General features: G+C 44.9%; 1 protein-coding gene and 1 long non-coding RNA gene across 2 annotated transcripts; both read right to left on the reverse strand.

The window, feature by feature from the left end:
• Window positions 1-3,617: 3,617 nt before the first annotated feature.
• On the reverse strand, window positions 3,618-7,294 carry LOC120659434. The gene is made up of 4 exons (XM_039937581.1): window positions 7,258-7,294; window positions 6,251-7,125; window positions 4,982-5,176; window positions 3,618-3,906 (listed from the first exon to the last, which is right to left on the reverse strand). Exons 2-4 carry the CDS (start codon window positions 7,072-7,074, stop codon window positions 3,801-3,803), a joined length of 1,125 nt encoding a protein of 374 aa, XP_039793515.1. The 5' UTR covers window positions 7,075-7,125; window positions 7,258-7,294; the 3' UTR covers window positions 3,618-3,800.
• A 3,393-nt stretch (window positions 7,295-10,687) lies between these two features.
• LOC120660779 lies at window positions 10,688-12,913 on the reverse strand. The gene is made up of 2 exons (XR_005669735.1): window positions 12,296-12,913; window positions 10,688-12,177 (listed from the first exon to the last, which is right to left on the reverse strand). It is a non-coding gene; the product is annotated as an uncharacterized LOC120660779 (long non-coding RNA).
• Window positions 12,914-14,603: the final 1,690 nt, after the last annotated feature.

Raw genomic sequence — 14,603 nt, forward strand, 5'->3', positions numbered from 1 at the left:
AGCGTTGTTGGACAAGCTGGGCGAAGCGGCGCAAGGAAGGAGTCCCGGCCGTGAGCTCTAGCCGGCAATACCATAGCTGGGCAGAGCCGGTGAAGTGCATCGCCGCGTACTAGACACGGCGGGCTCAGGCGTGTTCTGGCCGCGGAAGAAGGTTTCGCAACGATTCAGCCACGGCAGTGGGTCTTCTTTCCCATCATATGATGGAAACTTGAAGCGGACGCGTGGATGGAAGCGGGAGTCGATGATGTCGTCCTCCTCCTTGCGCCACTGGTCCTGTGGATCCGGACGGAACGGCGGCTGCTCTGGGCGAAACGGCGGTGGGTGCGGCCGCGGTGGTGGTTTGGAGCCGTGTTTTGGCGGGCCATTGACGGAGTGCACCGCGGTTTCCTCATCGTCCCCCGCCAGGGCCTTGCCGTCGCGCTGCGCTGATTCGACGTGGATGACGGCGAGGTTGAGGGCGCGAACTTCCTGGGTGTTCTCGAATGCTGCCGCCTGGAGAGCAATGATCTTGTCTGGCAGGGCGGCGAACTTGGACGCCATCGGAGCCAGCGGCGCCAGACGATCGACTTTGACAGCTATCTCGTCAAATTTGGCGCTGAAATTGTTGACGGTGGCCGCGAGATCGCGGAGGCCGTCGGACATCTCCTTCCTCTGCGTCTTCAGATCGTCATCCATGGGCACGTAACAAGGCTCAGCTGATACCAAGTTGTCACGGATGATGAGGTTGGAAGGGGGATTGCGGCGAAGATTGTATTTAAACGAAGTGGAGGGACGCGGCCCTGGACCTCGCCGGCGCGCCGGAGCCGTGATGAGCTCGACGTCGCACCGAGGAGGCAGGGCGCGGCTTACAGATTAGATTCAATCTAAAGCCTAACTTTATATCTCTCAACCGTGGCTTATATAATGCCCGGGTCTAACTAAACTTCCTTCTCAAGCTAACACAAAATCTATTCAAACTGATTTATTTCTAACTACTGGGACTCTTGGCGCCCAGGGCTTCCTGGTGCTTCTTGTGCCGACTGTAGGTCCGGCCCCACATGACATATGGTGCCCTTTTTTCTAAGGAATTTAGGAGCCAATTTTTTCATCTTAAACAAAATACAAGCTACAGTCTAGTGGACCTGTCAGTCACAACCATAAAAGAGGAAGAGCATATGGTCCATAAGACCATAACTGCACATGATGTCTTACACTATCATGAAGGAAACTACCTAACAAAATTCTAAAATTCCAAAGCATCAGATTCAGCCTAGTGGCTTTGTGAACTGGCAAGGTTCTTGCATGACCATGTCTGAACTATCACAATCAAGTTACACAACCAAATAATAAACATTTCATTGTGTTACTCTGCAAGATACCTACAGCAGCAAACTCAGCTTGATAGTCCCATAAATTAGCTCAGGAACTACTACAGTTCAGATGATTAGTGACTATCCACGATTCCCAAATTAACTGTACTAAATCTATTTTAGCAATATTTTCTCACATGGTAAATAAAACCCAATCTTGGGAACCTTTTGAATTGCACCGAGCCATTAGCCATTAGCCATTTTTAATCACCATTTATCTTGCGCACTATTTTGTCATCCTTTTAGGTATTAGGCATGGACACTCACTACTGTTTTGGTGTTTCCTCCTTAAGAAAAATTTATATATCTTTTTAGACTTTTATGCATGGTAGCTCTTTGATTGTACTAGCAGCAAACTACCAGATGAGGCACATCTGAGACTTTAGTTGTTCTGATATATGGGAATAAATGTTTCTTAGTGAGAACTTTGTTTTTCAGATATCAGAGTAGATCATACTTTTGCTTTGAAAACTAATTATGTGATTATGCAACATCACAGTTAACCAATTAAACTAGTCTCTTTGGTCATGTTTGACTTATTAAGGACAATTTTTTATCTTGGCAAGATGCGCTAGAATTTATTAAATTTTTTTCTTAACTACAAGTTGGGGTTCTAATATTTTGGCTTGTACATTCTTTTGCTCTCTGGTAATAAATGTTAAACAATATAAACTTTTTTTAACTTCTATGCTTGGTATTTTCCAGATTATGCTTGTAGAAAATTGCCACTGCCAGCGGAGACAAATTAATCACTACTGTGAAACCTGGCCAATTTACAAATCCACCAAGGCATGTTGCAGGGCTGATGCTTTAAAATGTTTATTAGTATACTGTTAGATATTTAATCTCTTGTGTTGCAACCCACCATGGCCAGTTATAGACCTTGTGTTTTTCCTCGCTAGTTTTTTATGACAAGGACAAAGCTATGTTCGAGGTTTGGAGTTAATCTTAATTCAGCTAGTGTTGTGCTGATGCTTGATGAGTGCAGTTGGAGCAGAATATGTGTTGGGGTTGTTTTGACAGAAAACTGAATCTGATTGCTTCAGCTTAGTTTTTCACTTCCGGAATGAGGATTGTTGTCCTACAAGGTAAACTAGTTCAGTAACCCATTTACATTCGTGTTGAGCACCATTGATGCATCACAAAGATCATGGAAACACATGAATAATCCCATAAGCATAAAGGCACGTACTATATATAGTTCCATTAGTTTGCTAGGATGTTTTTTTTCCGAAAGACCATTAGTTTGCTAGGATATAAAACGTTGACCTGCTCCAGTGAATGCACTTGCTTGTGCCATATCTGAATGCTACAAGCAAAGTATGCACTTTTGTGATGCCTCAACGTGCACAGCTACACACACGTGTATAGGTAGGGATGGTAACGGGTAATTCGGGCGGATATAGACTTCGTAGACCCGCACCCGCGAGCCAAAATCTGTGCCCGCACCCATGCCCGCACACACGAGTGCAAAATGATATACCTGTAACCGCTACCGTGGATACCCGCATGCCCGCGGGTACACCCGTGTCTACGCAAGTTTTTGGAAATTAAGCATATAATCCAATTTTAATAGCAAAAAAATTAATATATAGCAAACAAGTAAGTTCAAGACAACAAACAAAATAGTCTCTACCGCAATATATATACTAGCTAGTTGAGACAACACCAAGGCTTGCTTCTACCGCTTTCTCTTTGCAGCTGCACTCCGGGTGTTGTACCTGCCGCTGGCTTTGGGCTCACCTGCCGTGCCCATACTTGCATAACCATGTCTAGAGCACCAAGACAGCCAATAATACTCTGTCGTCACCTCTGGCTGACGGATGAGAAGTCGATTGATCTTGATCTTATCATATCAACCGTTTGTTGTATGCTACCAAATGGCTGTTCTTCTATTTTGCTCAACCTGCAAGGGGTGCGGATCGGAGCGACCCTGTTGCTGCCCCTCTCCCCGTCAGAGTGGAAAGAGGACCACGGGTCAACCCGCACCTCACATTAAAAAAACCTCACTGGCCCGCGGGGCACCACGGGTCGAGCCACTCCGCCATGCATGCCGCTGCATGCATGCATGCTAGCGGCACTAGGGTCGAACCACTCCAGCATGCATGAATGCTCGCTTGGCAATGATTAAACAAGCAGTTTGTACCCTGAAATGGCTATGCTTCCATTGCATGTCAAACAAAACTGTTCAGTTCAGTTGTGTTTCCAGTCAATTTGGTTCAAAAGTTTGGATCAAAGAAAATTTAATCTGCACAGACCAGCCACAAATACCTCCAAAGCATATGCAAGCCTCAAGAAAAATCCTTCTTGCAAATCAAAATACCTCCAAAGCCATAGCATTCAGACATGGATTACAAAGTACAAACGAAGCCCAAAGTCTCAGTAGTCAAATACATCATTACATTACCGAGTTCAAGCTTTCAACACACCACATATTGTTTTAGTAAATGATCAAAATAGGCACCACATGGATCTGAATATTTGTTTGATAAACATCATTGATCTCAGCCTGTCACTATTACCGTCAGCATCAATCATTTTGTATCCTGGATGAATCCTGCAAAACGAATCTGTTTCATGTAAAAAAAATACTTGCGGTAAAAAAAATGCAGAGTATAAATGCACTGAACTGCAATTATGCAGACTATTTCTAAGCTGCTCCATTGAAATTCTGTCAAATATATTTCTAATTGAAAATGCTCATGCTTCATCCAGTTAATCTTCCGATCACCAAATACAACAAAATTATCATTTGTCCACAAATATTCCTAGCTGTATCAGAACCACATTGTGATAAAGGATGCAGCTACTTTTGAAGTTATGTAGCTAGAACTTAGAAAATAGAGATCCAGAGATATTTGAAAGGCGGTGAAATGTGAGATTTAACTAGGTGCACAGCAAACTATTCACCACAACTAAATGTATACCGAGATACTTTTGCTGTATATTGATGGTCACCCAAGTGTGCAATGCCAACAATAGTAAGTGAAAGGATCAGAATAAGGCACAGAACAATCTTAATGTGCAGGTGGGGAACTTGGACAGATGATAGAGTTATATGATACCCAAAAAACAACTTCAGTGTTGACCCGACAATGAAAGAAACATAACATTTGTAAGTATTCTATGACTGAGTGTAGTTTGTGCTAAGTGAAATGTGGCCTGGAGAGTGCTATACAAAATTGTGCTCTTCTATTAACTGGAAACAATCCTAGTCATGTTGCTTAAATTTTATTACCAAGAACAGTAGTAAAGTACCCAATCCTCTTCCAATAGAGCCCTCAAAAGCTTAATGACTTAATGCAGGTTTGCAAGGGTAGGCTAGCAGGTATCCAGCTGAGAACATACCACAAACTATAGCTATGTATTGACAAGATCAGAATTGAATAGAATCTCATATTCAGTCATGACAAGATGCAGTGGTCGTAGTAATAGGTCAATCAATCATCAAGAAATTGCAGTAAAACAAGCATGATCAGCACAAAGCCCAAACAAGTAGCTACAGATTTAAAGAAGTAATGCACAACTTATCTTATTGCAGTTGGATTGGATCGGATTGGACTGGACAAGCAAGCAAGTAACTAATTCAGGGGGGGGGGGGCGGAGGCCGAACTGAACTTGCAGAGGCGTACTCGTAGAGCTTGCCGGCGGGGGAGAAGACGAGGAGCACGACCTCGGCGTCGCAGAGCAGCGAGAGCTCGAAGGCCTTCTTGAAGAGCCCCGCGAGCGCACCTGCCGAGAGGAAGGAGGAACGACGCTGCCGAGAGGAAGGAGGCCGGCGGGCGGCGGGGCGCCGCTGCTGCGAGGAAGGAGGGCGGCGGCCTGCTGCCGGCGGGGCGCCGCTGCTGCGAGGAAGGAGGGCGGCGGCCGGTGGCCGGCGGCCGGCGGGGCGGCGCTCCCGCGAGGGAACAAGGGGCGGTGCGGTCGGGTCGACCCCAGGGTCGATTGGGGTCAATGGCATTGATTCCCTAACGCCCCTCTTTTGTTTAGGGCTGCACCGCTTCGGCCCGTGGGCTAAAATCAGGAGCGGATCGACTCCAGGAGAAGGTGGTCGAACCGAACCCCTTGCAGACTGATATTTTGCTTTCACCCATGGCCTCGGTTACATAATTGTTGTAACTCGATTGGTGAGGGTGGAATATAACCTGCAGCTGAAGATATGATGGATCTGTAATGACGTTTGTACCAGCTTCGTTAGATGCGCTAGGCAAGCTGTAATCTCGTGCCGTGACGTAACAACTAGAATTGAAAAAAATAGTTTGCTCTTGGAACATGTGCGATAACTCGTGCCCATTTCGTTGGCAACATAGTGGATCCGGGCGTGAACATTTACTAAAGCAAGGATAGCAGTTTTCAAAGTCAACAACCCAGGGTGAGGCATACTGTGGCCCAAAATCAGGAGAGTTGGCCCAACCGGGCGCACACTCGGAGGAAATTCTGCTACACCCCAAAAATTAGCCCGAGAGATGAGAGACTCTCTCCATTTTTTATGTTGGTTCAACTCACCCGCCACAACCAATGTGGAATTAATCACAACAATCTCCCCCTCACACATTAGTGCCCCTTAGCACTGATTGGGCCCACACCACAGTCCACCAGTGACCGACTCCACACACAAGCGCATATGGGCCTCACACCCGTAGGTCTACCACTGACCGGCCCGACACACGAGCACACACGGGCCTCACACCCACGGTCCACTGGGCTTCGGGCCTATACTACTTAAGTGTGCACGGACACAGGAGATTGCGGACCCAGCTCTGATACCAATTGTCAGCCCAAAACCAGGAGAGTTGGCCCAACCGGGCACACGCCCGAAAGAAATCCTACTACACCCCAAAAGCTAGCCCGAGAGGTGAGAGATTCCCCCCACTTTTATGTTGGTTCAACTCTCCCCCCACAACGAATCTATAATGTCCTGTAAATTAGGCACCTGGGTGAGCTCTCCCATTACTGCATCTTGATCCACAAGATTGAGCAGTGATGCGGAAGACTGCAAGCAATCTATAGCTGCCCCAACTATGTCCGTGCTTTCCGACAGCCGTAGCACTAAGCCTAGACATAAACTTTTACCTAACCTTTCATGATCGAAATACTCATACCATAGCAGCGCCTCTATGCCACGGACTTCCAAAATCACAGGAGATATAATAAAATGTTGCTTTTGGCTTCCTTTCACCTTGTTATAGCTGAGATATTTCCCTTGAAGAAGTTGCCTGACAAATGGGTAGGGGAAGAAAGTGTTGCGCCAGAGTGGGCAGGCGGACTCCACGTCCGCTACAAACTCACCAACACTATCTGCGTACACCTCAATGATTTGGACAACGTTGGAGCTCAAGCACTGCTTGTTCAGGCCAGCAAGCGATGAGATGGAGAAGTTCGCAGCACTAGCAATAATCCGTCCAAGAAAGGAGGAGGAACGCGTTACCACCACTTGCCCACTAGTTTCTTCATGGCCTTCGAGCGCCGGCAGCTTGTGCTTGTTCAGTAGATATACTCCCTCATTGTAGGCGCACCTAAACTTGTTCCAGCGACGGATCAGCGAGACGTATGTGATTGACTGCTTCCGGGACCATTCAAGGACAAACTCCAAGCGAGAGAGTGCCATCTCGAGCCTTGCGACGGTGTGTGCTCTGGACGCCCTGTCATCGAGCTTGGTTGAGATGTACGAGGACAGCCTGCTCACGCCCTCCTGAGCAAGGGCTGAAGCCACCATTTCCCCCATTAGATAGAGCACAGTACTGGTCAGAAGCTGATCTGCAGGTATCTGCTGAGACTGCAAAACAACGTACATGAGATACTTTAAATTGACCTAAATAAGAGAGAAAATGTATTTATTAAAAAAAAAGAGAGAGAACATGTAGGTCCACGGATTACTGATGATAGAAAATGTCAATCCTTCAATTACCTCAGTTTTCTTGCTGCCTGCACTGCAGCCCCGCGAAACACCCATGTAAAGAACATGGTCCCATTTAAGCCATTGTTTGTGATTTTGGTAATTGAATGACAATATAATCAATGGGACTAACGAGTTTATGAGATCACACTTGTAGAAGTTTTTAGGTCCCATGAATATAATTCAAAATGTCTAAACTACCGTCAAGACGCAAGATTCAATACATTGTCGAGGCGTCATGTCCAATCCACCATCAAGTTGTCAAGTCCAATCCGGCATAGAGGTGCCAAAGTACAGTAAAAATCTAGAGAGAAGATATTTGAAGTATCCAAAAGATCGCCGCGACAAATTAGACGAGTCAAATGGTATGGGTTCCAAAAGATATTTGAAGCCCAAGAACGGTTTCGGGGGATTCGGAGGCTTGGCTTACAAGTTAAGAAGAAGATTCAAGCCAAAACAAGCTAGGCTAACAACTTGGACATTTGTTGCCCAAGTCCCCCATAAGGTAATGGTAGCTAGATTTCAATTCAAGCATCATGTAAGCCTGCATGAATCCTCTAGAAATCAGTAGTTTCTCCCCAGTGGTGATTTTATAGTTTCTTGGTGCATTGGGTGAAGTGAAGACTTGGTTTCTTCCTTAAGAAATCATTTCTAGGATTTTTTTTCTCTTTCTTCATTAATTATGTTGCCATGTCAACATTTTGCTTAGGTGGCAAGTCATTTAATGAGGATATAGAAACCATCGTCAATATACCATTGGAACTGCTCTAAAAAATGGTTAAGAAACTCATCTATAAAGTCCATTAAAGTCCAGCTGATATCCATTCAACATTTTATTGGAAAAAAATATTGAATCAATACTTTGAAAATGTTGAAACAATACTTTGAAAATGTTGAATTAATATTTTAAAAATGTTGAACTTCAACATCCCACCTTCCTCTCTAGACCGACGCACGGAGCAGCAGGCGGCAGCGGAGCAGGTGCGGCGGCGTGGCGGGCAGAGCTCGGATTCGGGAGGAGGAGGAGGCGGCCATGGTAGGGAAGGAGGCAGCAGGAGTAGAAGGTTAGGATTGAAGGAGGTCCAATGGATGAGATTGATTGCATGGATCGCAAACATTGAAAGGTGGGGGAAAATATCTTTCGAAAGATGTATAAGATTTCTGCGCCATAGATGCGCATGCGGTTCCAACTTTCTAGCTATGAGGCTTGGACTTGGGTCTTGTTTGGATTCATAGGTTATTTTTTAGCCCTCCTCAAATAGCTCCAAATAGCCCAAAAGGAGCCAAACAGGGAGGCTATTTCTGGGCTATTTGCAAACAGCTCATCCAAAAAACTATCCTCCCAAATGGTGCTATTTCAGGCTATTTCAGGTGGGGTCTACTAATTCTCTCACTTTCTCTCTTGAAAAAGTGTCAGCCAAATAATTGAAAAAGTACTGTCAAATAACTCTTGGATCCAAATAGTTCAAAGGCTATTTTATTGAAGGGCTATTTTTTGAGCTGAATATTTGCTCTCAAAATAACTCTTGGCTATTTCTAAAAAAAAAAGACCTTAGAGTTGGAGCTAGCTGTGATGTGATGACCGTTTGTAGTTACATACCGTCAGACCAATAAGAATACGGATTCGATCGAGATGTATATTAGCTTGCTTGTGGCTTCCAAATCACTACTCTTTCAAAGTTTTTGGCCGGATACATGCATATGCATTATTGTGATGGGTACTGACGCATGCCTTTGCTTGTGGCTTTTTCTCATCTACTGTTGATGGCTGACTCAACTCGATCAATGCAGCCGGTAGCGGAGCTTTTGGATCCGACAGGTACATAAAGCAACCGAAAGTTAGATAACAGTATTACCCATGATGTTAGATCACACTAAGAGGGCTTAGGATTCAAATGTATTCAAAGTTGAAGCTGAAGTTATTTAAAAAAACATTTAGTAAAATGGCTTCAGTCCCTTAGGCAAATTCATTTTACAGCTTATTCACGGCCCCATAGTAAAAATATTTTGAAAATGTCACTTTGACAGTGGCGAAGCCGGTGAGGAAGCTTTGCCAAATAGACTCTCAAAACGTTACTTCTTGTTTGTAGTTGTTGCATGTTGAGCTATCTGCTGGACTTTATTTGAAAGTGCAACATAAATCATTAGACATTAAGCTTGTTGTATAATTACTTATATAATTATATTTGCTGCAAAGAAAAGGAGAGATTAAATTTTTTTGTGCCGTTAGGTACGGTGGGGCCGTTGCCCCTACTAGCCCCCCCCCCTCAACACTCCGCCATTGTATGTGGGTTTTGTTGATGGGCTGAATCGTGCTAGCCTATTATCTTTGTCATACTCGTGCGGCACTACATGCTGGGTTTCAGTCCACACACTACGCTACGCCTGTGGTGTGCTGACACTGACATTAAGCCTATCATGTCGTGTCGTGTTCGTGCTTGTGTCGTGTTTTTTATGTCATTTTTCATACTGCCCATACGACATTGCCCATTTGGCCATGTATACTATACACATCTTTTGTATGTCAGGCCCAGCTAATTCCACGTTTAACCATGGAGGCCGCACACAACTGGGCGAATGGTACGGTTCGCATTCACCCTACTTCGCTGTCTCCCCACGCTCCCCACCCCATGCTTTGTTGTTTCTCTCGCTGTTTCCCAAATCCAACAAATCTTCGCCGACCACGGCCGCGCCATGGCGCTGCCTGAGCTGATCAAGGACACCATCCAAGAAATCCTCTCCTCCGTCTCCCGCCGAACAAGCTGAACATGGTCCAAACTCCAAACTTCCATTCATCGGTGGGGATTATTTTGATTTTTTTTTCTTTTTGGAACATTCAAAAGATTGTTGCTGAGGGTATTATGTCACAATTAATGGAACATTTGCTCAGACCTTATTTCTACTAGGTGATTTTTTTCCTTTTGGAACATTCAAAAGATTGTTGGTGGAACATTTGCTCCGTACAAGCTATTACATTTATCGAGCTCTGGTATGTTTTGCACTTCCGTTGAGCATGTTATTCTCACAATCACATGAATCAGTCAGTCAGCTAGCGAGTAAACAATGCAAAGTAGTGCCGGTACTTCGCAAGAAAAAAAACAATGCAAAAAAATAGTACAATATTTCATTTCTCAAGTTGTTACATTAAGTAAGGAAAAAGTCCAGTTCTGACTCTCAATCTATCAAGAAAAAAATCTAATTTTTAACATTTAACTACAAAATTGGATAATAGAGATCATCCAACAGTCGAAACTGGACAAATTTAGCCTTTTGACGGGTTTCAAAGATGGTATTCAATTTTGTAAAAAATTTAAATATTCAAGTTAAAACTAAAAAAATTATAAGTAATTTATTTTAAATAAAAAATATGAAATGGATGCTAATCAGTCAGTCAGGTGGCGGTAACACAACAATGCAATGCACTACTTGGCACAAGAAAAAATAATGCAAAAATAGTACCTTCATTCATTTCACAAACAGCAGCAGAGCTTCTGCTCGTTATACATTCAGTAAAAGAAACACACGATATATATATACATGCTAGCTAGTTGACAAGCCCAAGTCTTCTACGACCGCTTTCTCTTTGCAGCTGCACTCCGAGTATTGTACCTGCTGCTGACTTTGGGCACAGCCGCCCTGTCGATCCTTGGCTTTTCCACGATAAAGCGTGCCAAACTATGTCTTGAGTGCCAGGACACCATATAATCCTTCACCTCTGGCTGACCGATGAGAAATTCAACTGATCTTGATCTTGTCATATCAACTGTTTGTTCTATGCTACAAAATGGAAAACGTTCGTTTTTGCTTCCCATGGCCTCCGTTACAATACTGTTGCATCTCGGATCGGCATGAGGTGTGAAGCGAACATCCAGCTTAAGAGGTGTCCGATCTACCACGATGTTTCTACCACCAGCCTCGTCGGATGCACTAGGCAAGTTGTACTCTAGTGCTGAGACATAACAACTGATTTTGAAATAAATAGTTTGCTCTTGGAATAAATGCGATAACCCCAATGAATTAGTGCAATTAGCACTAGGCCCATGCCCATTTGGTTGGCAACATAGTGGATCCGGGCGCAAGCATGTACTAAACGAAGGGAAAGTTTTTCAAAGCCAACAAAGGGAGGAGCATACGAATCTGAAATCTCCTGTAAATTACGCACTTGGGTGAGATGTCCAATTATTGCATCTTGAGCTGGAAGGTTGAGCAGTGATGCGGATGACCGCACGCAATCTATAGCAGTCCCAACTATGTCCGTGCTTTCCGACAGCCGTTGCATTAATAATAGGCTGAAACTTTTATCTAACCTCTCGGGATCAAAACCAGAGCACTTGGCTTCCTTTCACCCACCTATAGTACCTGAGATATCTCCCTGGGAGAAGTTTCCTGACAAATGGGTAGGGGGAGAAGGTGTCGCGCCGGAATGGGCAGGCGGACTCCACATCCGCTACAAACTTGTCAGCACTGTCTGCGTACCTCTCAAAGGTTTGGACAACGGACGAGCTCAAGCACTGTTTGTTCAGGCCAGCAAGAGAAGAGAAGGAGAAATATGCAGCACCAGCAATCCGTTGGAGGTAGTAGTAGGAACTCCTTACCACCACTTGCCCAGTTTCCGCGTGGCCTTCGAGCGCTGCTGGCAGCTTGTGCTTGTTGAGCAGATCAACTCCCTCGTTGTAGGCGCGACTGAACATGCCCCAGCGACGGATGAGGGAGACGTATGTGATTGGCCGCTTCCTGGCCCACTCAAGGACAAACTCCAAGCCAGAGAGTGCCATCTCCAGCCTCGCGACGTTGTGAGCTCTGGACGCCCTGTCATCGAGCTTGGTTGAGATGGACGAGAACACCCTGCTCACGCCCTCCTGAGCAAGAGTCGAAGCCACCATTTCCCCCATTAGAGAGGACAGTGGTCTGAAGCTGATCTGCTACCTGCTGCTGAACAGGCAAAACAAGGTACATGATCTACTTCAGTTTGACGTAAATAAGAGAGAAAATGTATTTATTTCAGAAAAAGAGAGAGAAAACATAGGTGCAGTGAATGCCAATCCTTTACCTCAGTTTTATTATTGCAGCGTGCGCCCTGCGAATAATCACACCCACCAACTGATGGTGATCAGACAACACCTAAGGTAGGCAGGTGATGATGGGATGAAGGGGAGCGAGGTGGTGTGAATGATATCCAGAGAAGGAAGGAGGAGGTGTGTGGTGGTTGGTTGCGTCGTTCTCTTCTTCTTACCGGACGAGCTGAGCTGCTTAATTATATAGAAGTGGACAACTCTACTAGCAAGGAGGGCGAAACACTACTACAGAATAGGTTTTTGGTCCAAGTCATTTGTCCCGGCTGTCTTTAGACCCGCGACCAAAGAGTGCTTTAGTCTCGGGTCCAACGGCTAGCCAGGCCAGCGGGGGGAGGGGCCTTTTGTCCCGGTTGGAGCCACCAATGAGAACCAAATTCCTTTCACCCTCTCATAGCTGAGATATTTCCCTTCAAGAAGTTTCCTGACAAATGGGTAGGGGAAGAAGGTGTCGCGGCGGAGTGGGCAGGCGGACTCCACGTCCGCTACAAACTTGTCAGCACTATCTGCGTACCCCTCAAAGATTTGGACAACGGACGAGCTCAAGCACTGCTTGTTAAGGCCAGCAAGAGAAGAGAGGGAGAAATATGCAGCACCAGCAATCCGTTGGTGGTTGGTTGCGTCGTTCTCTTCTTCTTACTGGATGGGCTCAGCTGTTTAATTATATAGAAGTGGAGAACTCTACTAGCTTGGAGGGCGAAACTGCAATATCTGCTGCCCGTGAACGATGTGGAAAGCTCGACGAAAGGGAGCGGACCTACGGCTCTGATGTCCTTCTTCCTAAGGACGAGCACCGTCTTGTACTTTGAGTGCAGACCGTCCTCCAAGTCAGCTTGCTCAAGTGGAGCGAGGAACCCTTTGATTTTGAGCACTGTGTAGTCCGAAACAGCGAGGCAGCTGTGGGCTCTGGAGGGCCGGAAAAGAGGCGGAAAGCTCCAGGAATGCGAGAGGATAGATGCATGCGGTTCCAACTTTCTAGCTAGGAAGCTTGGACTTAGAGGTAGCTGTGATGTGATGACCGTTTGTAGTTACTTACCGTCAGACTAATAAGAACATGGATTCGATCGAGATGTATATTAGCTTGTTTGTAACTTCTAAATCACTACTCTTTCAAAGGCTTTGGCCGGATACATGCATATGCATTATTGTGATGGGTACTGACGCACGCCTTTGCTTCTGGCTTTTTCCCATCTACCGTTGACGGCTGACTCAGTGGGTTGTTTGGATTCAGGGGCTAAACTTTAGACCATGTCACGTCAAAGAGAATCTTAATATTTAGAAGTATTAAATGAAGTCCAATTACAAAACTAATTGCAGAACTCTGGGGCTAAACTGCGAGACGAATCTAATGAGGTATACTAATCCATAAATAGCCGATGGTTACTGTAGCATCACTGTAGTAAATTATGGATTAATTAGACTCATTGGATTCGTCTCACGAATTAGCACACATCAATCAAAAAAGTTTTATAAACATATTTTATTTGATACTACTAAATAGTAAGATTCTTTTTATGTGACCGGGCTAAAAAAGAATAGTGGGAAACAAACAGCCCCTCAACTCTTCCAAGTTGTGGGCTTTTGATGAATGCAACACTTTCAAGGCTATGTTTTTTTTTTCAGAGATTCGTCTCACAGTTTAGCCTCAAGGTTCTACAGTTAGTTTTATAATTAATTTTTGTTTAATACTTTTAAATACTAAGATTTTTTTTATGTGACATAGATTAAAGTTTAGCACCTGAAACCAAACAACCCAAGTTGCGTTCCCTTGCGTTGTCCAGTCACCGTCAGCTTTCCAGGATTCACCTCACACTATTGCATTGTTGTGCTGTCTGCGCTGAGCATGCAAAACTCGGGTATCGGATTTACATCTACCACTCGAGAGCAGTCACACAGCTATCTCCGAGCAATTATACAGACACTACCACAAAACCGAGATTTCGTGAGGGGATGGATTTTTCGTGAGAGTTTAAAACACACCCTCATGAAATTAGTATTTTTCGTGGAGGTGCTACAAATCCCGTCATGAAAACCTATTTTCGTGAGAGTGCTATGCGAACCGCCATGAAAAATTGTTATTTCTTGACATGAACTCTCATGAAAATAGTTGTTGCCGCCAGGAAACATGTAGCGCAGATTTTTTGCTTGGCTGAATTCACAATGGCGCCTAAAAATGCTAAGTCGCGCGCTTGCGCTTGGTGTTGGCGCCAAGAGAATGTCCGGCGCTTTTTTTTTCTGTTGGCCCATCACACAACAAAACCGCCCGACCCGTTCCAAACCCTATCC

Source organism: Panicum virgatum, chromosome 2K, assembly GCF_016808335.1.
Source record: "Panicum virgatum strain AP13 chromosome 2K, P.virgatum_v5, whole genome shotgun sequence".
Lineage (NCBI taxonomy): Eukaryota > Viridiplantae > Streptophyta > Magnoliopsida > Poales > Poaceae > Panicum > Panicum virgatum.

Coding starts and splice junctions, on each gene's coding strand:
- LOC120659434 (XM_039937581.1), bottom strand. CDS start 7,074: ATGGGGGAAATGGTGGCTTCAGCCCTTGCTCAGGAGGGCGTGAGCAGG. Junction 5,177..6,250: donor CAGGACATTATAGATTCGTT/GTGGGGGGAGAG, acceptor CGCCCCGCCGGC/AGCAGGCCGCCGCCCTCCTT. Junction 3,907..4,981: donor CCCGCCGGCAAGCTCTACGA/GTACGCCTCTGC, acceptor TTCGTTTTGCAG/GATTCATCCAGGATACAAAA.